General features: G+C 40.6%; 1 protein-coding gene across 4 annotated transcripts in view; it reads right to left on the reverse strand.

Annotated features, from left to right (window-relative positions):
- The window catches only part of ARSB (arylsulfatase B), a 207,448-nt gene that overhangs the window by 91,852 nt on the left and 92,329 nt on the right, over positions 1–23,267 (reverse strand). For all 4 annotated transcript variants that reach the window (XM_012462101.3, XM_012462103.3, XM_012462102.3 and 1 more), the window contains one exon: positions 903–1,146. In XM_012462101.3, coding sequence (XP_012317524.2) covers positions 903–1,146 — 244 coding nt within the window. The remainder of the gene's footprint in view (positions 1–902; positions 1,147–23,267) is intronic.

Here is a 23,267-nt window from a genome sequence, read left to right on the forward strand (position 1 = left end):
TTTATAAATTAAGTTTACATACAAGTCTACTGATATATTATGTGCCTTATAAAACATATACTTAAAAATGATGAGATGAAATTAGATATTAATACAAACACAAAATTGAATTTTTCTTTCTGTACTCCAAGGGAACATCTTGCTCTTCTAAGGTATGTGCCTTGTAACCTTGGGGGCTATTGCTCTACACTGTGGGGGTTAAACAGGAAAAAGACCACCATGATTTCCAAACCTGAGTCTGGGTCCTGCTCCCTGATGTATCCCTTTAACATCTGCCGGCTCTCTCTATCACAACATACTGCTTTCTTTACCTTCATGGTACTTATCAGCACTGGCAGTCATCTTGCTCATCTGTGTGTTCATTTGTCTGACACCTTTCTGCCCCGACTAGAACACAGCTCCCTGAGAGCCAGGATGTTGCCTGCCTTGTTCATTTCTAATTTCTCGGTATCTAGAACAGGGTGTGGCACATAGTAGGTGCTTGTTAGATACTTGTTAATAAATGGAACTAAACATATCCCTAGTTCCTATTCCAGCTCTTTCCCCACTGTCTTGTCTTCCATTCTTCTAGAAGGCAACAGGACAAGTCCCCCGACCCCCTGCAGGAAGCTAACAATAACCTAGACTACTTCTAAGCAAAACCTCTCAGCTTCAAAGACCTTCCATGGTGGGCGACAGGCTGAGGATAATCTTGTTCTTCACATAAAACACAGGCCTAGAATCTCAAATTCATAATTTAAAAATACATATACTTACAATATCTCTAAAGGCATTTATTTTTCTTAAAAATCTTGTATTTGTAAACTGAACTATCATTTTAACACAAGAGCTATCATTCTCGCTCAATGGAGTCAGACTGCTTTTGGAGTTTCTTTCCTGGGAGGAAAAAGGGCAGGACGTACCTGATGGTTTTCCACACATCAAAGCCGTCTAGAGGCTTGGTACCATTGGTGTGTCCCCCGGCCAGCTTCACGAGTGTTGGCAGCCAGTCCGAGATGTGGATGAGCTCCTGGTTTTTCACGCCCTTCTGCTTCAGCAAGGGGCTTGCCACAAAGCCTACCCCTCGGATGCCTCCTTCCCACAGGCTCCATTTTCTTCCTCGAAGGGGCCAGTTATTGCCTCCTGCCAAAGTCTGCCCTCCATTATCTGAAACACAGGTAGGTCTTGGCATGAGGATGAGGTTAACCCTTAAATACATTTAACAACAGACACTCTATATACACGTTATTAAATGGTGCTTAAAGAATAAAAAAGAAAATTCCTTACCTTTCCCACACTAAATTCCCTTTTCCTGTTGACACTGCCTTTTATTACCCAGTCATAACTAAGTCTGAGTGTGATGCATATCTACCTATAAATCCTCCATGGAGAAGGCCATTGAAAAATGAGGCAGTTCCCTGATGATATGCACTTTGGAGAGATCCCTATGCCAAATAATCCATAAACTTTAAATACACGTGTGTTACTTTGTATAGCATGGGAAAATGAGTCCATGGAAGCCGGGACCCTCCCCATACATGAAGAGAAAACTAAGTGAATTTCACTTAGTGACTTAATGCTCCTGATAAGTTGGGACAAAAACTAACCTTTTTCTTTTCCTCTTGGAAAAAAAAAATCTAGAATTTAAAGTGGAAAATGAATTAACATTCTACTCCTTGGTAATAATATCTCTTTCTTAAGTGTGAAAGCTGAGTACTTCTCCAGTGGTTGATAAATGTCTCTGTAAACAGAGCATTGGCTGGAAAAAATAATTGTGAGAAAAATTCTTTCCTTCTTGACAGGATGGTGAAATAAAGCTTCATTATTTACAATACCAGGGAAGAGAAGGTTTCTCTTCAGACTTTGGCAAAGACAGGGTAGAAGTTACTAGAGAAAGTGAAGTTAAGTATCTTACCAGCCAGGTGAGGGCTCAAAGTTAAACATTAAAGTGGACAGTAGAGCAGGTTTGGAGGAGGGAATCCAAGATGACTGAATAGGAACAGCTCTGAAGTGCAGTCCCCAGCGAGAACAATGCAGAGGGTGAGTGATTACTGCATTTCTAAACAAGTTATTACTGCTCTCAGACCAGGAGATTCCCAGGCTGAAAAGCACCACTAGTTTCCAGCACAGCTGTTTCAGCCGGCACAGCGGGTCTGCACAAAAACTCACACAAATCTGGACGGCCATTTCAACTGGCACCTGGAATGCCCGGAGACGGAGCCGCCCATTCAACTGAAAAAAAAGGGGGCTGAAACAAGGAGCCAGGTGATCTGGCTCTGCGAGTCCCATGCCCACAAAGACCAGCAATCTGAAACACTCTGGATTGAGAGTTTCACAGCAAGCACAGCTGGACCCGGGACGGTCCAGCTCTGTGGGGGAAAAGGCATCTGTCATTACTGAGGCAGTCCACCACTACTGAGGCAGTCCGCCATTACCGAGGCAGTCTGCCATTACTGAGGCAGTCTGCCATTACTGAGGCAGTCTGCCATTATTGAGACAGACTGTCGTTACTGAGGCAGTTCTAACCATACCTTTATAAACAAAACTGCAAGGAAGTTCACACAGTAGCAGGGCAGAGCCCATGGCAGCTCAGCAACGCCTCTGCTGGTAGACTGTGACTAGGCTACCTCCTCGTTGGGTAGGGCATCTCTGAAAAAAGGCGCAGCACATCAGGAACTTATAAATAAAGCCTCACCTTCCCAGGACAGAGCACCTGGGAAAAAAGGCGGTTATGAGTTCTGTTGCAACAGACTCAAATGTACCTGCCCAGCAGCTCTGAATGGAACAATGGAGCTCACAGATCAGCACTTGAGCTCCTATAAAGAACAGACTGTCTCCTCAAGCAGCTCCCCAACCCCCGCATATCCAAAGAGACACCTTATAAAGGAGAGCTCAGGCTGACATCTGGTGGATATCTTTCTGGTAGGAAGATACACAAGAAGAAACTGGCAGAAACCCTTACTGTTCTGCAGCCACTGCAGGTGATCCCCAGGCAAGCAAGGTCTGGAGTGGACCTCAGCAGTCCTACAGCAGAGGGGCCTGACTGTTAGAAGGAAAAGTAAGAAACAGAAAGAAATAACTTCATCATCAACAAAAAGGATGTCCACTCAGAGACCCCAATGGAAAGTCACCAACTACAAAGAACACAGGTATATAAATCCACAAAGATGGCAAGAAACCAGTGCAAAAAGGATGAAAACACCCAAAACCAGAATGCCTCTCCTCCTCCAAGGGATCACAACTCCTTACCAGCAAGGGAACAAAGCTGGATGGAGAATGAGTCTGATGAATTGACAGAAACAGGCTTCAGAAGGTGGGTAATAAGATACTTCTCTGAGCTAAAAGAACATGTTCTAACCCAATGCAAAGAAACTAAGAACCTTGAAAAAAGGTCTGACGAAATGCTAACAGAATAAACAGCTTGGAGAAGAATATACATGCCTGATGGAGCTGAAAAACACAACACAAGAACTTCGCGAAGCATACACAAGTTTCGATAGCCGAATCGACCAAGCAGAAGAAAGGATATCAGAGATTGATGATCAGCTCAATGAAATAAAACAAGAAGGCAAGGTTAGAGAAAAAAGAGTGAAAAGAAATGAACAAAGCCTACAAGAAATATGGGATTATGTGAAAAGACCTAATCTACGTTTGATAGGTGTACCTCAATGTGATGGAGAGAATGAATCCAAGCTGGAAAACACTCTTCAGGATATTATCCAGGAAAACTTCCCCAACCTAACAAGGCAGGCCAATATTCAAGTCCAGGAAATACAGAAAATACCACAAAGATATTCCTTATCAAGAAGAGCAACCACAAGACACATAATTGTCAGATTCATCAGGGTTGAAATGAAGGAAAAAATGCTAAGGGCAGCCAGAGAGAAAGGTCGCATTACACACAAAGGAAAGCCCATCAGACTCACAGTGGATCTCTTGGCAGAAACCCTACAGGCCAGAGGAGAGTGAGGGCCAATACTCAACATCCTTAAAGAAAAGAACTTTCAACCTAGAGTTGCATATCCAGCCAAACAAAGCTTCATAAGCAAAGGAGAAATAAAATACTTTACAAACAAGCAATTGCTCAGAGATTTCATTGCCACCAGGCCTGCCTTACAAGAGCTCCTGAAAGAAGCACTAAACACAGAAAGGAACAACCAGTACCAGCCACTCCAAAAATGTACCAAATGGTAAAGAGCATTGACACAATGAAGAAACTGCATCAACTAATGGGCAAAACAACCAGCTAGCATCAAAATGGCAGGATCAAATTCACACATAACAATATTAACCTTAAATGTAAATGGGCTGGCTGGGCGCGGTGGCTCACACCTGTAATCCCAGGACTTTGGGAGGCCGAGATGGGCAGATCACGAGGTCAAGAGATTGAGACTATCCTGGCCAACATAGTGAAACCTCATCTCTACTAAAAATACAAAAAAATTAGCTGGGCATGGTGGTACATGCCTGTAGTCCCAGCAGGAGAATTGCTTGAATGTGGGAGGCAGAGGTTGCAGTGAGCAGAGATTGTGCTACTGCACTCCAGCCTGGTGCCTGGCGACAGAGTGAGACTGTCTCAAAAAAAAAAAAATTGTAAATGGGCTAAATGCCCCAATCAAAAGACACAGACTGGCAAATTGGATAAAAAGCCAAAACCCATCAGTGTGCTGTATCCAGGAAACTCATCTCATGTGCAAGATACACATAGGCTCAAAATAAAGGGATGGAAGAAGATTTACCAAGCAAATGGAGAGCAAAAAAAAGCAGGAGCTGCAATCCTAGTCTCTGATAAAATAGACTTTAAACCAACAAAGATCAAAAGAGACAAAGAAGGACATTACATAATGGTAAAAGGATCAATGCAACAAGAAGAGCTAATGATCCTAAATATATATGCACCCAATACAGGAGCACTCAGATATATAAAGCAAGTTCTTAATGACCTACAAAGAGACTTAGACTCCCACACAATAATTGAGGGGGACTTTAACACTCCACTGTCAATATTAGACAGATCAACGAGACAGAAAATTAACAAGGATATCCAGGACTTGAACTCAGACCTGGACCAAGCAAACCTAATAGACATTTGCAGAACTCTCTACCCCAAATCCACAGAATATACATTCTTCTCAGCACCACATCACACCTACTCTAAAATCGACCACATAATTGGAAGTAAATCACTCCTCAGCAAATGCAAAAGAACAGAAATCATAAAAAACAGTCTCTCAGACCACAGTGCAATCAAATTAGAACTCGGGATTAAGAAACTAACTCAGAACCGCACAAGTTCATGGAAACTGAACAACTGGCTCCTGAATGTTGACTGGTTAAACAATGAAATGAAGAGAGAAATAAAGATGTTCTTCGAAACCAATGAGAATGAAGACACAACATACCAAAATCTCTGGGACACATTTAAAGCAGTGTGTAGAGGAAAATTTATAGCAATAAATGCCCACAGGAGAAGCAAGGGAAGATCTAAAATTGACACCCTATCATCAAAACTGAAAGAGCTAGAGGAGCAAGATCAAAAAAACTCAAAACCTAGCAGAAGACAAGAAATAACTAATATCACAGCAGAACTGAAGAAGATAGAGACATAAAAAAACCTTCAAAAAAATCAATAAATCCAGGAGCTGGTTTTTTCAAAAGATCAACAAAATAGACAGACCACTAGCCAGATTAATAAAAAAGAAAAGAGAGAATAATCAAATAGATGCAATAAAAATGATAAAGGGGATATCATCACCGATTCCACAGAAATACAAACTACCATCAGAGATTACTACAAACAACTCTATGCACATAAACCAGTAAACCTGGAAGAAATGGATAAATTCCTGGACACTTGCACCCTCCCAAGTCTAAACCAGGAAGAAGTCAAAACGCTGAATAGACCAATAACAAGGGCTGAAGTTGAGGCAGCAATTAATAGCCTACCCACCAAAAAAATCCCGGGTCCAGATGGGTTGACCACCGAATTCGACCAGACATACAAAGAGGAGCTGGTACCACTCCTTCTGAAACTATTCCAAACAATCCAAAAAGAGGGATTCCTTCCAAAATCATTTTATGAGACCAACATCATGCTGATACCAAACCCCGGCAGAGATGCAACAAGAAAAGAAAACTTCAGGCCAATATCCATGATGAACACAGATGCAAAAATCTTCAATAAAATACTGGCAAACTGATTGCAACAGCACATCAAAAAGCTTATCAATCACGATCAAGTAGACTTCATCCTGGGGATGCAAGGCTGGTTCAACATATGCAAGTCTATAAATGTAATCCACGACATAAACAGAACCAAAGACAAAAACCACATGATTATCTCAATAGAGGCAGAGAAAGCCTTCTACAAAATTTAACAGCCCTTTATGCTTAAAAACTCTCAATAAAGTAGGTATCCACAAAACATATCTCAAAATAATAAAAGCTTCTTACGACAAACCCAGAGCCAATATCACACTGAATGGGCAAAAACTGGAAGCATTCCCTTTGAAATCTGGCACTAGACAAGGATGCCCTCTCTCACCACTCCTATTCAATATAGTATTGGAAGTTCTAGCCAGAGCAATCAGGCAAGAAAAAGAAATAAAGGGTATTCAATTAGGAAAGGAGGAAGTCAAATTGTCTCTATTTGCAGACGACATGATTGTATATTTGGAAGACCCCATCGTCTCAGCCCAAAATCTCCTTAAACTGATAAACAACTTCAGCAAAGTCTCAGGATACAAAATCAATGTGAAAAATCACAAGCATTCCTATACACCAATAACAGACTTAAAGAGAGCCAAATCAAGAATGAACTGCCATTCACAATTGCTACAAAGAGAATAAAATACCTAGGAATACAACTAACAAAGAACGTAAAGGACCTCTTCAAGGAGAACTACAAACCACTGCTCAAGGAAATAAGAGAGGACACAAACAGATGGAAAAACACTCCACGCTCATGGTTAGGAAAAATCAATATTGTGAAAATGACCATACTGCCCAAAGTAATTTATACATTCAACGCTATCCCCATCAAGCTACCTATGACCCTCTTCACAGAACTGGAAAAAACTACCTTAAACTTCACATGGAACCAAAAGAGAGCCCACATAGCCAAGACAATTCTAAGCAAAAAGAACAAAGCAGGAGGCATCACACTACCAGACATCAAACTCTACTACAAGGCTACAGTAATCAAAACAACATGGTACTGGTACCAAAACAGAGATATAGACCAATGGAACAGAACAGAGGCCTCGGAGGCAACGCGACATATCTACAACCATCTGATCTTTGACAAACCTCACAAAAACAAGCAATGGGGAAAAGATTCCCTGTTTAATAAATGGTGTTGGGAAAACTGGCTAGCCATGTACAGAAAGCAGAAACTGGACACCTTCCTGACACCTTACACTAAAATTAACTCCAGATGGATTAAAGACTTAAACATAAGACCTAACAGCATAAAAACCCTAGAAGAAAACCTAGGCAAAACCATTCAGGACATAGGCATAGGCAAGGACTTCATGACTAAAACACCAAAAGCATTGGCAACAAAAGCCAAAATAGACAAATGGGATCTAATTAAACTCCAGAGCTTCTGCACAGCAAAAGAAACAATTAGTGGAGTGAACTGGCAACCAATAGAATGGGAAAACTTTTTTGCAATCTACCCATCTGACAAAGGGCTAGTGTCCAGAATCCACAAAGAACTAAAACAGATTTACAAGAAAACAAACAAACAAACAAACAAACCCATTCAAAAGTGGGTGAAGGATATGAACAGACCCTTTTCAATAGAAGACATTTATGAGGGCAACAAACATATGAAAAAATGCTCATCATCACTGGTCATTAGAGAAATGCAAATCAAAACCACATTGAAATACCATCTCATGCCAGTTAGAATGGCGATCATTAAAAAATCTGGAGAACAACAGATGCTGGAGAGGATGTGGAGAAAAAGGAACACTTTTACACTGTTGGTGGGAGTGTAAATTAGTTCAACCATTGTGGAAGACAGTGTGGAGATTCCTCAAGGACTTAGAAGTAGAAATTCCATTTGAACCAGCAATCCCATTACTGGATATAGATCCAAAGGATTATAAATCATTCTATTATAAAGACACATGCACATGTATGTTCACTGCGGCACTGTTTACAATAGCAAAGACCTGGTACCAACCCAAATGCCCATCGATGATAGACTGGACAAGGAAAATGTGGCACATATACACCATGGAATACTATGCAGCCATAAAAAGCGATGAGTTTGTTTCCTTTGTAGGGACATGGATGAACCTGGAAACCATCATTCTCAGCAAACTGACACAAGAACAGAAAATCAAACACTGCATGTTCTCACTCATAGGTGGGTGTTGAACAATGAGAACACATGGACACAGTAAGGAGTGCATCACACACTGGGGTCTGTTGCAGGGGGAATAGGGGAGGGACAGCAGGGGGTAGAGAGGTTGAGAAGGGATAACATGGGGAAAAATGCCAGATATAGGTGACAGAGGGATGGAGGCAGAAAACCAATTGCCATGTATGTACCTATGCAACAATCCTGCATGTTCTGCACATGTACCCCAGAACCTAAAGTACAATAAAATATATACATTAAAAAATAAGAATAAATTAAAAAAAACATAAATTAATCAAAAAAATAAAGTGAACAGTAGAAAAGGAAAAGTGCTATTTCTTATATACTGAGGTTACAGAGTTATACAAACTCCCAAAGTATCCATACATTTAGGTGACTTTGGAGACACATTTTAAATAACAACTATTTTGCATTAAACATTGAAACAACAACAAACACTATTACTCTAACAAGCCACATGAGGGCACTATCACTGACCTCCTGCTGTATAGAATGTTACATATAAAAATCTATTAAGAAATCAGAGCTCTATCAAAGCTATAGGATGCACCTTGGATGAAAGAGCATGAACATTTGTTAAGCACTGCCTGCACCAGGAATGACTCTGATTTTGCATTATTTCTCACAGAATCTGGAGTTGGTAGACGTGGAATAGAAGCCTGAGGCCAGACACTCACTAGCTTTGTGACCAGGGGTGATATACCACCTCAGTTTCCTTGTCTTCATGTGGAAATAACAATCCCTAACTGATTTAATCCATTTTGTGTTGCTATAACAGAATACTGAGGCCAGGTAATCTATAAAGAAAAGAGGTTTCTTTGGCTCACAGTTCTGATGACTGGTAAGTCCAAGTGCTAGGCACTAGCATCAGTTGCTGGTGAGAAAACATGGCAGAGAAATGGAAGGAGATGCAGGTGCAGGTAAAGAGTGACCAAAGAAGAGGAAGAACCTCACTTTATAATGACCCACTCTTATGGGGACTAATCCATTCCCTCAAGAGTGAGAACTCACTCCTGGGAAACAGCACTGATCTATTCATGAGGGACCTGCCCCCATGACCTCCTACTGGGCCCCACCTCCCAAGATGCACTGACTTCCACATGAGCTTTGGTGGGAACAAACCACATCCAAACCATAGCACTACTTCATCTATTATGGTGAAAATGAAATGACATTGCTTATGATCATTTCTTGGCAGGGTACCTGACACAACCTAAGTACTCAATAAATGGTAGCAACTGCTGTTGTTCTTAATATTTACAACAACTCAAATAGTTTAGTATTATAACCATGTTGCTACTTTTTTTAAAAAAGGAGGTTTGAAGAAGCCAAACAGCTAATAGATGGCAATGCTAGGATTCCAACAAGGTCTGTGTGACACCCCAGGCCTCTGCCCCTAGAGCACCACACTCCCATTATCCCTAGTGCAGAGTGGGGTCACACATGTACACCACATAAACTTTCCCTTCCTGATGAAAACCACAAGTACCATCAACCTCAGCAAAGTGTACACTCTTCCTAAGGATGTACATAGGAAGTTATTTCAAGATGATAGTAATTCCTTTTAGAGAAGCTTTGCTGCTGGTAGGGAAGAAATTCAAGGCTCTACTGCCAAGGAGATTTTGGTGGAGCCCTTAACACACCAGTTCTCAGTTCTTTTCTATGCTTCTTAAAAGGGAGTAGAGAAGAGTCTTGAGTTAGATCAGGTGAGGAAACAATTCTTCAACACTTAGGTCAGTGACAGACAATCTCATCATTTGACACCATGGACTTACAAGAACCTTTCCTCAAACTTCCTCACATCATTTCTTGACAAAAACTCAAGGCCCAAACATTCACTCAGGCCAGTTTATGAAATACACATTCCATTTCATATTGAAGCTGAGCAGACCTGTATATTCAAAACAACAAAAGGTCACCATCAGCAGACAGAAGAAATTCCTCCATGCTCATGATACTGCACAGAGTATCAGTCACCCATAACCAATGTATCGAAACTTAGAAGAAGGTGCTGTTCATGCAAGACCAAAATACACTGGAAAGAAATATCTACACTCTCCCCATGGTGTCAAGAAAGGCTGGGACAGAATAATTATTTCACTGTTGTCTGGATTGTTGTAAGTAATGTTGGCTTAATACTTTAGAAGCCTGTTGTCTCTGTTTTAAATAGATACACTTCTCTGAGATATTATGTAGTGTCCCTCAGCTACACATATTTGTTAGTGCTCAATGAAAAGTGTGGGATGAAGATGGTGGTGGAAATAAGAGTGGAGATGATAGGGACAGGGTGGCTGGATCTGGAATCTGATTCTAGGAGCAGCTCTTCAGTTACAACTCAGATAGAAAAATTTTCCGGGTTGTAGAGAGAATTTGGCCACTCTTGCTACACTGTAGGAAAGGGAAGGTATTTTCACATATCATTAGGGGAGGCCACGGATGCAGCAAGTGTGACTGTTTTTGCAATTAGCTCTTTGTGATGTTTTGCCATTAACAGTAAGCGATTCTATCAACAGTTATTTTTTTCAAGAGCACTCCAAAGAGAAAGCACTTTCAATGGACACACCTGCAACTTCTCCTAGACTCTCCTGGCATAGGGCCAACTGTAGATGTGGCCTCAGGAGAAGGGCAGTTCAGCCTCGCCTGTCCTCGTACCCCCACAGATGGCACCTGGCCGATGGTTGCCACTTATCAGCAACAGGGCAGAATCCACTGAGGCCGTTAGTTACGTAAATATATGAGAAATAGGGGGCGATCCATGAGTTCTAGTTCAGTCTCCTGGGTATTTCAAAGAGTTCAACATAAAACTGGTCAGACTAGCAACAAGAATAAAATAAGCTCTTTTGAAACAAGGTAGAAAAGGGAGTTTCCTATATTGCTCACTGAAGTTTGACATAAATTAAAATTTAAAAAGACAATGTAACCATCAACATTTCAAACATGTTTCTTCTCATTTTCCCTTCTAGTTTTATATTTTGGCAAAAGTTAATTTCTTTCTTGTTAAGAATTCATTTTCAAGAGAAATTTTTGTTTTATTTCCTGACTGACACATAGAAAAACTTCCAAATCAAAATAAGATGACAACAGCTCCTAAAGGAAGCAAAGACACATTTTTTCAGGGAGATGGTTTTGCAGCAATGTTTTGGCACAAGGAAAATCTAATTATAAGGCCTTTGCTGTCTAGAAAAGAAATGTCAAAATAAGACAAACATTATCATATACAGACCATAAATCTCACTTTATTATTCATTATTGAACAAAAATAACTGTCAAAAAGTCATGGAAAAACATTGGTTTGCCAAAGATCTGAACAAAAACATTAAGTATATGACAATGAAACCTCATCCATATACAGCTGATAAAAATTAAGATGAAACCATGACAACAGCATTAATTTTTAGGACTACTCCCCACACAATTTAATGTGTGGCTTGGCCATGGAGGGCTGCCCTGAAACATCATCTGTACCTGATCATCCCTGTGGATGCTTCAGCCTGGGCTTACCCTAGTCATCCTTCCCACCCTGACTCAAAGATCACAAAAGGAAAAGCAAGGAAGCCTCTAGCAGCCTCGTACCAGGCTGAACATCTCTCTGAACATGGCCCCAGTGCAATGGTGACTGACAGATGAGTAGGCAATATCATTTCAAATATGGAAAAGCTCTTTGTCCCAGAAAAGTATATGCTTGTTGATGGTTGATTCTTTGGATTTTTTTTTTTAATTACTAAGATGCAAATTGGAGTGCTAATATATGCCTTAGTAGTCAGCTAAACAATTAGGTAAATTCAATCTTCTCCTGCTAAAAGATTTTGGAGAAATTATCTACCTAGATATTCAAATTACAATTTGATATTCTTCTCAAATTTTCTCTTTCCCTCTTTTTTTTCTTTTTTTGAGACAGGCTCTTACTCTGCTGTCCATGATGGAGTGTAGTGGCATGATCACAGCTCACTGCAGCCTTGACCTCCTGGGCCCAATCAATCCTCCCACCTCAGCCTCCCAAGTTGCTAGGACTACAAGTGTGCACTACCACTCCTGGCTACTCTTTCCTTGTTGCACTACATTGAATCATTTCTGACTGAATGTGCATTTGATTCTGCCAAGTCTACCTTTAAAATCATTTCCAATCCATCCCTGCTTCTGCAGCCCACTGCCTTGGGTCAGGCACTCCTCTATCTAGGCTCCTGGGCTAATTTATATACTGATTCAAGTTGCCACCAGAGGTATTCATAAAACCCAAAAGTAACCAGGCCACATGCATGTTTAAAGACCTGATTGCTTTCCAATCAAGAAAAAGTTTCAACTTCAGGCCCACATATAGAATCCATCACATGTGGCTCCAACCTCCTTTTTGGGCATCAACTCCTGTCCTCCCCCATAAAAGTGTCCTGAGCTTCAGTCATGTAGAACTAACCTCTCCCTGTTGTTGGAATATGTCATGCCCTTTCATGCTAATTTTGCCTTTGCACATGTTGGCCCCCTCGCCTACAATGCCACGGGTTAAAGATCACATCTTCTCTGAACCTGCCACTTAGTCCTCTAGAAGGTTTTCATCTCTGATCTGTATTTCTGCTATATTTTATATGTATATTTTCTACGCATATTTTCTACCATACTTAGCTCTGCCTATTGTTAATCAGTTGTTCATGGTTTTGTCTTCCCCACGAACTCTGCTCCTCAAGAGCAAAAAGTTTCTCATTGTATTTCCAAGACCTAGCACAGGACCTCCCACAGAGAAGGGCTCAATGATTTGGAGGAACAAATAAATGAGGAAAAGGCTACTCACCAAAAATAGGGGTTAGAGGCACTAAACATTAACTTTGGTCACTGCATTGCTTTTTCTAAGGCTTTGTCTAGCTACTCTGTTGTCTTGACTTTTCGTTGGCCATTCTACATACTGCTGCTTAATCTACAGGAGCTGGAAAGCAGTGCTCCTGGACCCCAGTGAGGATTTAAGCAAATTAAACCCACAAATATCAGAATAGTTTGTCTAATCCAGTTCCTGGTCAGTTATGTTGGAGTCTAAGAGGGTTGATTGGGAGCATTTCACAAAGCATTAGTCCCGGCTTGGAAGAAAGAACTCACTCATTCCTTTAACACATCTTTCTTGAGTGCTGCCATGTTCCAGGGACCACACCAGATCTGGGAAAACAGCAGCAAACAAGATGGACAAAGTTCTCGCCCTTGCAGAATGAGTGAGAAAAAGAGATAAGATCTCTCTATTCATGGCAGGCAATGACTGGGCTTCGTGAAGCTGAAACCAGAAGGATAGGACACAGCCAGCCAAGTGACCATCAGAGAGATCAGAGCCCAGGCACAGGGAGCAGGAGGCTCAAGGGCCTTATGCGATCACACATTTGAGACTTGGGTGTCTGTGTCAAGTCTGCTTCTTAATGAAAGACTAATTATACCATTAGGTATACTCTGCTGCCAGAAGTTAAGTAAAACTTGAGCTAAATGATGTTTTATGACCATCATCACTTTCCTCTGTCACCCCTACAGCCACATGTCAAATTTGACTGAAACGGAGGGAACTGATAGGAGCTAAGCATTGTGAGTTTGGGTGAGTACTCAATCTCTAGCCTAAGTTTCCTCTTGAGAAATGAGGATAACAATACCTGCCTTAATATTGTGCCTGGCACAGAAGTAGTTCTAAATAAATATTAGCTATTTTTATGTATGCTAGTCATCAGCACCAGCAAAGTACACAGAGCAGAATAGGCTCCTATCTGGAGGATATGAATTAACATCATGTTTTTGCAAGACCAAAGTATTCTAAGCATAGAGTCCTCCTAGGTTGCATTCTCTATCTTTTTTTTTCTTTTTTTTGAGACGGCACCTCACTCCGTCACCCAGGCTGGAGTTGCAGTGGTGAGATCTTGACTCACTGCAACTTCCACTTTTAGGGTTCAAGCAATTCTCATGCCTCAGCCTCCTGAGTAGCTGGGACTACAGGTGCCTGCCACCACGCCCAGCTAATTTTTGTATTTTTGGTAAAGACAGGGTTTTGCCATGTTGGCCAGGCTGGTCTTGAATTCCAGACCTCAGGTGATCCACCCACCTTGGTCTCCCAAAGTGCTGGGGTTACAGGCATGAGCCACCACGCCCAGCCTGCATTCTCTATTCTATAGGTAATTTCTTGAGAAGCACAACAGCACAATGAATTGTGAAGGGTGTCATTACTATTAGGGGAAAGCCAGGATAACTCTTTTCTGTTCCCATTAGTTTAAATAAAGGACGTCAATTATCAAAGGAAAAGACACTATAACAATAGTCTCGGATTCAAATTAAACACCAGAAACTGAAGATTTGTTCAAATACACATTTGATTATCTGTAGGGGTTTAAAATGGCTTGCAGCATTCAGGGCAGATAAGTGCTCTGACTGCCAGCTCAGACACTAAGCAGACTTTACATCTTGACTACGAGCACCAGCAAGGAGAATGTCCAGCTGGGCCAGCAAGAGGAGGATTCTGGTGGAGTGCGACTGGCAGCCAGGAACCAAATAACTGATTGATACGGTTTGGCTGTGTCCCCACCCAAATCTCATCTTGAATTGTAGCTCCCACATTTTCTATGTGTTGTAGGGGGTACCCAGTGGGAGATAATTGAATCATGGGGGTGGATTCCCCCATACTGCTCTTGTGGTAATGAATAAGTCCCACGAGATCTGATGATTTTATAAGGGGTTTCCCCTTTCACCTGGCTCTCATATTGCTTTCGCCTGCTGCCTTGTAAGATGTGCCTTTGTTCTTCCTTCACCCTCCACCATAATTGTGAGGTCTCCCAAGTCATGTGGAACTGTGAGTCCATTAAACCTTTTTCTTATCAGCAGTGTGAAAATGGACGAATACACTGATGTAGCCACCAAAATATTTAGAGATAAAAGAAGATGGATACAGGGAAAGGGCAAAATCAGGAATGAATGAGGATTAAAAAGAAAAAAAGTTATAAAGGTTGTAGTAAATATTTCCTCACTTTAATGAGGTTAATGCCACTGCTTATAATGCTAAGATACCAATGGGACTTTATCTCTCCTTTAAAATTTATTAAGGATGAAAAGACTCTAAAGTCTGTTGAAAGATTGAAAACGTTTGTTCTCTACAAGTTAAAATGGAACTAGAAACTGGAAAACAATGTCCTAATTTATACATATTGGCAGGGAAACAACTTTTTCCTGTAATTTAAAACATAAGTAGTCACAGATCTTGGAGATCTTTACATGGAAGTTGTAAGGTAAGTACAAAATGTTGAGGTGCTCTAACTTAGGTTTAATCTTCACAATCAGAATCCCCGACAAGTAGTACAGAAGTCCCGCGTTTGATGTGTAAGCCGAGTAAATGTACCAAATGTTTGTTCTGTCCTTTTTAACAACTAAAACCCTGCTTATGTTTCCTATTGTTTAATTTTCAGGAATGTTTGATATCTTTGACTAATGAATTTCTGGGCAAACTAATTTTTTTTGCACCCTTAGGGAGTATTACAGTTTACTCACACATTATTTGGCTCCGCTTTCAGACCTAAAACCCACTGAACATGGCCAGATAATTTTTACTAGACAGCTGTTTATCCTTCAGGAATGCCACAAGAGAAGTAATGGATGAAAAAAGTACCACACAGGTGCTAGAGAGTCTGGCAAGTTCAAGAGCAGCAGGAGAAAAGTGAAAATACCATCAACACACAGGAACAAACAGAACTGTGGTTTCAGAAGAACAGGTGTACTAACAACCTGCATGATGAGAAAGATGGAAATTGAGGTCAATGGGTTTTCAGAGAGTGTTAAGTCAGAGAAACCTTGCACATTCTATTTGGGCAGACATCAACTACTTGAATTTGTCTTCATGATTCCAAGTATATAATACAAGTTAAATGTTCTCATTTTTTATCCTTGGAGCAGAAACAACATTTTACTGAATCTCTACTTCTTAAGTAGTAAGATATGCCTTTAAGGTTACTCAGAAAAATCAATAAACCAAACTGAGTGGACAGGCAGTTTAATTTCCCCAGAGTTCTCTGAAGTTTTGCCAAATTCTAAAGGATCTCACTGGTGTTTGGGTGTTTAATGCAGAGAGAGACAAACAAAAGTCATGAGAACACTGACGAGCACAATCCTTCCTGAAGAACAACTGGAAAGTAAAACATTTAATGGCAGAAACAGAAACAACTCAATATATCCAAACATGAAGCAATTTGTTTAGAGAATTTCAAATATTGAATGTATACTTAATAAATCAATAATAACAAGATCCCCTTCAGATCTGCAGATGACACTTGCTCCAAGGCCAAAGTAAAATAAATTCTGTGAGCCTGCAGAGTCCTGGGCAGCAGCCCTGCTTCAGACCAGGCCGTGCACAGTGGGAGTGAGGGCAGAATCCAGGTGACTGACACTGGACATCCCAAGCAGGTCAGGAGGCTGCTCAGGAGAAAAGGACATGGAAAGCAGCCTGGGGCTCTGTGCCTAATGAGAGGCAAATGGCTAACAGGAGGCCTTGCAGCAGGAGACAAAGGGATGAACAGCCAAGGGCCAGGATAAAAAAACCAAACCAAACAAACAAACAAATTAAAACAAATGCCCTCAGTTCCCACAATAGGCACTATAAAGTCCATGCAATCAGAGACTAACTCAGGGCCTATTCAGTCTCAGACACAATTCTAGCAATATGTGCGGTGTCTGGTGTCCTCATCTTATAGCAGACTAGAATCTGCAAGTCAGGAAGATGCATACTGCTGGACATGGTCTTTGGAGGAGGAAAGAAAAAGAAAAATATAAATTGTAAAAGTAGACCACAAACTAAAGTGTCTTTACCTGTTTTTCCAATATTAAATGATCCACACTGATGTATATTCAAGACACCACTGAGGCTGGGCATGGTGGCTCACACCTGTAATCCCAGCACTTTGGGAGGCCAAGGTGGGTGGATCACAAAGTCAGGAGATCAAGACCATCCTGGCCAACATGGTGAAACCCTGTCTCTACTAAAAATAAAAAATTACCCGGGTGTGGTGGCATGTGCCTGTAGTCCCAGCTACTTGGGAGGCTGAGGCAGCAGAATCACTTGAACCCGGGAGGTGGAGGTTGCAGTAAGCCGAGATCGTGCCACTGCCCTACAGCCTAGCAACAGAGCGAGACTCCGTCTCAAAAAAAAAAAAAAATACAATTAAAAAAAATCAAAATGATGACCCTACATCATTAAGATAGTAAGAGGCTCATGGCATATTTAAGGATGGTTTAGGCCTAGCAAAAAGGTTTATATCCCATATCCCTGTCTCTAATCCTATCTATCTACAGCAATACAATGTGCCTGCTTTCACCTGACACCTTACAAAGGTCACAACTATAAGCACATGAAAACTTTCACTATCCTGGCATAAAGTTAGGCATATAGACTGAGAAGAGAAAATGATTACAGGCTAAGCAGTATGCCTCATGTGCCTTGCATCTCCACTGAAATAATGTTTCCAAATAGCAAGCAGCAGCTTTTCTCATTCCTAGTAATTCTGTCGCCCTGTGACCCTCAACCCAGGAAGCAGGCAGGGGGATCTATGTCTGGGCTCTGGAAATGGATAGTCAGTAGGTGGATGAGCTAATAGGTTTAGCTTAAGCAATCACTCAGAGCCAGGGGAAGAGAGGGGACTGGAAGCAAAGCTAGAGGACATGGCTGTGACCTTAAGATCAATTCAGATCATCTCAGTTAATTCATGATCTTGGGCTCTGCTCCCAGGACTGCATCCAGTGTAGAAGAAATAATAAATAGAGAGATACAAGAGGGGAAAGAACCATGGCTTATCCCCTGGAGGAGCTGGGGGGCAGACGAGAAGACAGCAAGACTCCCTGCAGTTGCTGTGCCCAGTATAGTGTGGCAGCAGCAGATGACAATGGTTGCATAAGATGATGGAAGGCAGGCTCAGAGGCTTCTCACACCACAGTGTGGAAGGGGTTGCAGCTCCACTAATGAATGTTTTTTATTTGCTGTTGAGAAGAGCACACATGTGGCACAGAGATGGTCCAAAGAGTCTGCAAGCAAGGAGGTCGTGGCCTGATCTAGATGGATGATATAAAAAGGCAAGCCAAGAACAGGAATGTTTCTGCAGAGGCTTGTGCAGGGATGACTATGGACCACACACTTCCTTCAGTTCCAATGCACTGGCTCCCTGGAGGGGAGCCAGGATGAGATCATGAATTAACTGAGATGATCTGAATTGACTGAAACCAGGCTTCCTCCACCCAGCAGAATAGGGACCCCAGCAGCACTGAGTTCAGTAACAGGGTAAAAAAAGAAGTTATATTCTTACCATATCTAAGGTCATGCACTGAAATTTGTGATTACTATGCATATGTGTGAGCACTATGGCTGGATGCCCTGGATTTGATGGATATAATAATTGTGTTAGGTTATTTTGCAGGTGAAATAGAAGTTAAATCCATTTTTATTGTTTTGGTTATTTTGAAGTGGTAATATGGACTCATTCCCAGACTTTACATTTTTATGTAATAGCAACTCTAATGATAGGGAAAGTACAAAAATCAGAAGAAAGTTTGTTTCTATAACATGACTCTCAAGCTTTTCTAATCTAACACCCCCTTTTCATAACAAATATTTTGTTATGCTCCTTTGCCCTGAAATGGAATTTATACACAATACCATAATTATATGTCTAATTAAAAAAATAACTCTCAATGTAACACAGAGGAGAAAAAGGCAATTAATAATAAAATAGCATGTATTTCATATGAAAATGTGCAGGCACAATCCTAAAAGACATAGCAAAGTGGTTAGATGATTGTATACAGTTACAGATGAAATAAATTTGGACTTAAGGCCAGTCTATACTAGAAGTACAAAAAAACAGACAGCCAAGATAAATGCTAGGATAAAAATTAGAATATTAATTATATATATTAAAACCATGCAAAAATTACTTTGTGTTTATGTGTAAAGGAGATTTAGGTTCTAGTCTCAGAAAATTATAAATAGGCTTTTAATTTTCATGACTAACCAGCAGTATGTTTTGTAAGTTGTACAGGCCTTGGGAAAATTCCTCAGTGTGTGGGGTTATTAGGGGCATTGCATCCTGAGCCCCCTACTCACTAGGTATCAGCAGCACTCAAGAGAATTTCTAAAATACTCTCAGTAAAAACCACTGCCCTATACAATGGTAAGATTGGGACATATGGCCAGGGATAGGCAGTGACCTCTTTCAAGAGGCTTCATAGTTTAGCACTCGTTACCTTGTGAATTTAACACAGTTTGGGGTCTGGCCTAAAGCTCTGTAAGCTTATAAATAATTTTATCAACACATGGAAAAAGGTTCCAATTCTTAGAAGCAGAATCATTGTAAATTATATATATATATGAAATCACAAGGTCAATTAATTGATTTACAAAGTAAATTTATCACAGTGACTGGCATGTTTATGGCCCATGTGAGTGGCATAAATGTATGGGAAACCAAGTTATAATCAGATGTCCTGGTAAGGACTCAAATATATTTGTATTTTTATAATATGTGGAATCTCATAATAATTGTTTTTCAGATCTAAAATATATTCTATAAATATAATATTTATATTTACTATAAATATTCAAAGATGTACTGAAAGAAAGCTGCTTTAATGAGAAAATTCACCAAGTTTTAAACATTTTTTTCTAGCAACTAAGACTTCAAAACTGATGCATCTAAAGTTCATTCAGCAAAAAATAGATAACCTACATGCCCTATATCTATTAAAGACATTGAAATTATTAATTAAAAACTTTCCCAGCCAAGTGTGATGGCTCACACCTATAATCCCAGCACTGTGGGAGGCCGAGGCAGTTGGATCACTTGAGGACGGGAGTTCGAGACCAGCCTGGCCAATATAGAGAAACCCCATCTCTACTAAAAATACAAACATTAGCAAGGTATGGTGGCAGGTGCTTGTAATCCCAGCTACTCAGGAGGCTGAGGCAGGAGAATCGCTTGAACCTGGGAGGCAGAGGTTGCAGTGGGCCGAGATCCCGCCACTCCTGAGGATTCCAGCCTGGACAACAGAGTAAGACTCTGTCTTAAAACAAAACAAAACAAAACAAAACAAAACCTTCCCACCAAGAAAATTTCAGGCCCAAATGCCTTCATTGGCAAATTCTACCAAACATTTAAGAGAGGAATAATAGTAGTTCTATACAAACTCTTTCAAAAAGTAGATAGGAGTCCTGTACTTCCCAACTTATTCTATGAGGCCAGTGTTACTCTGACACCAAAATGAAAGAAAGACATTACAGAAAAAGAAAACTACAATGAACATAGGTATAAAAAATCCTAAACAACATTTAGGAAATCAAATTTAGCTATATATAAAAAAGATACAATAGTTTTCTATTGTTCTAGTTTTCTACTACCACATACTTAGCAGCTTAAACAATACACATTTATGACTGTACAGTTCTATGGGCTAGAAGTCTGATGCAGGTCTCACCACGTTAATATCAAGGTGATGAGAGGGCTTCATTCCCTTCCGGAAATTCCATTTCCTTGCCTTTCTAGCAAATCCATTTCCTTGCCTTTCTAGCTTCTAGAGGCTGTTTGCACTCCTTGGCTTGTGTCTCTTGAGCTTCATACTAGAGTTATGAGAGGATTGTATATCATGAATACAGTAATTAATATTCTAAGTTTGTCCATATACTTAATCTCACTAGTAAGTTTTATACTTTGAAAAGTTTTCTTTTGCACATTAGTTAGTGTTTTCTCTTTCATATTGAAGAACTGCCTTTAGCATTTCTTGCAAGATGGGTCTAGTGGTGGTAAATTCTCTCAGCTTTTGTTTATCTGGGAAAGATTTCATATTTGGATCATAATTTTGCTGGATACAATATTCTTGGATGGCAGGCTTTTTTCTCTCTCTCTTTGAGCAATCTGAAAATGCCATTCCACTCCCTCCTGGCCTGTTTAGTTTCCTTTGAGAAATCTGTTGCCAGATGAATTAGAGCTCCTTTATGTTTGCTTCTCTTCTCTGCTTTTAGGATCCTCTCTTTGTCCTTGACTTTTGAGTTTGATTACTCTATGCCTTGGAGTAGTCTTACTTGGCTCAAATCTGTTTGGTGTCCTCTGGGCTTCCTGTAGCTTGATATTTCTATCTTTCTCAAGTTTTAGAAAGTTTTTTGTTATCTTTTTGAATAAACTTTCTACTCCTTGCTCTTGCTCCACTCTCTCTTGAACACCAACACCAGTGATTCTTAGATTTGGTCTTTCGAGGTGATTTTTTACATATTGTAGGTGGTCTTTGTTACTTACTGTTCTTGTTTCTTTTTTCTTCTCTGATTGTGTATTTTCAAAGAGCTGGTTTTTGAGCTCATTGATTCTTTCCTCTGTTTGGCTCATTCTATTGCTGAGAGCTTCTTATGAGTTCTTCAGTTTGGCAAATGTATTTCTCAGTTTTAAAATTTCTGTTTGATTTATTATTTCAATCTCTTTGTTAAATTTCTCTGATAAATTTCTGAACTGCTTTTCTGTATAATCTTGAAGATAGCTGAGTTTCCTTAAAACTGCTATTTTGAATTCTCAGTCAGAAGCTTACAATTTGTCATCTCGTTTGGGTAAGTCACTGGATTTTGCTTTGTCCTTTGGGGAGATTGTGGTTCCCTGTTTGCTGTTGTTACTTGTGGTTGTATGTCTATGTCTTTGCACTGAAGGATTAAATATTGATTCTAGTTTTCTCTGTCCAGTTTGTTTTGTTTTTTAGTGAATATATTTGCTTAATCTTTGCCACTAGGTTGCTGCTTCCTCTTCGGCTCTAGGTGGCGCCACAAGTCCAGGTTCACTTTGATGCTAGTAAACGGTTGCAGCGCTGCCTGTCCCAAATGGGAGAGGTCGTAAAGAGATTATCCCAGGTATGTTCTGCAGATCCTTCCACACTGCTGGCTAGGGGTTCCTGCCTAGAGACCTTTGGAATGTACCTCCTACAGTGTGGTGCTGCTGAACAGCCACTCTGATTTGGTGTCTCATTTGGCTGAATTACAGATGAGAGTTTCCAGGGTTGGGGAATGGTAGTCTCACCTTCTGACCTTTGTTGCTGCCTGATCTCAGGGATATTTCTCCCTACAGGCACTCACAATGCTTCCTACAAGTTAAGGCAGGGACAGGACTCCTGCTATGGAGCTCAAGAAGGTGAGGAAGCTGGCTAACCACTTCAATTTCATTTTTTCTAGTGTAAAAACTGTGAGTTGAGGGAGATTTTCCACAGGCTTAATGCAGAAAGAATGTAGGGAAGGGGACTCGCAGATGTGGAAGTTTGATTCTCCAATCATATGCTCAAAGTTTTTCCAGTTCTCTGTGGCCCTGGGAACTGTCTCATCTTGATACTTGAGCTCTGGGTTGTTGCTGGTGAAAATATCAATGCTATCTATTTGCTTTTGGTCTCCTATTGAGGGACTGGAGCTGGCTTGCCTCTACACTGCCATTCTGAAATCCTGCATTCCTTGATTCATGGTCCTCTTTCTTCACCTTCAAAGTCAGCAACGATGGTTGAATCCTCACATCACATTATCCAACCTCCTCTTCTGCCTCCCTCTTCCACTTTTTTTATTTTTATTTTTTGAGATGAAGTCTCACTCTGTTGCTCAAGTTGGAGTGCAGTAGCATGATCTCGGCTCACTACAACTTTCACCTCCTGGGTTCAAGCAATTCTCCTGCCTCAGCCTTCCAAGTAGCTGTGACTACAGGCAGACGCCACCATGCCCAGCTAGTTTTTTTGTATTTTTAGTGGAGACGGGGTTTAACTAAATGTTGGCCAGGCTGGTCTTGAACTCCTGACCTCATGATCAGCCTGCCTCAGCCTCCCAAAGTGCTAAGATTACAGATGTGAGCCACCTCTTCCACTTTTAAGGTCACCAGTTATATTCACCCAACCAGATAATACAGGA

The sequence above is a fragment of the Aotus nancymaae genome, unplaced genomic scaffold (genome assembly GCF_030222135.1).
Source record: "Aotus nancymaae isolate 86718 unplaced genomic scaffold, 86718_ANA_hifiasm-v0.15.2.pri h1tg000014l, whole genome shotgun sequence".
Taxonomy (NCBI): domain Eukaryota; kingdom Metazoa; phylum Chordata; class Mammalia; order Primates; family Aotidae; genus Aotus; species Aotus nancymaae.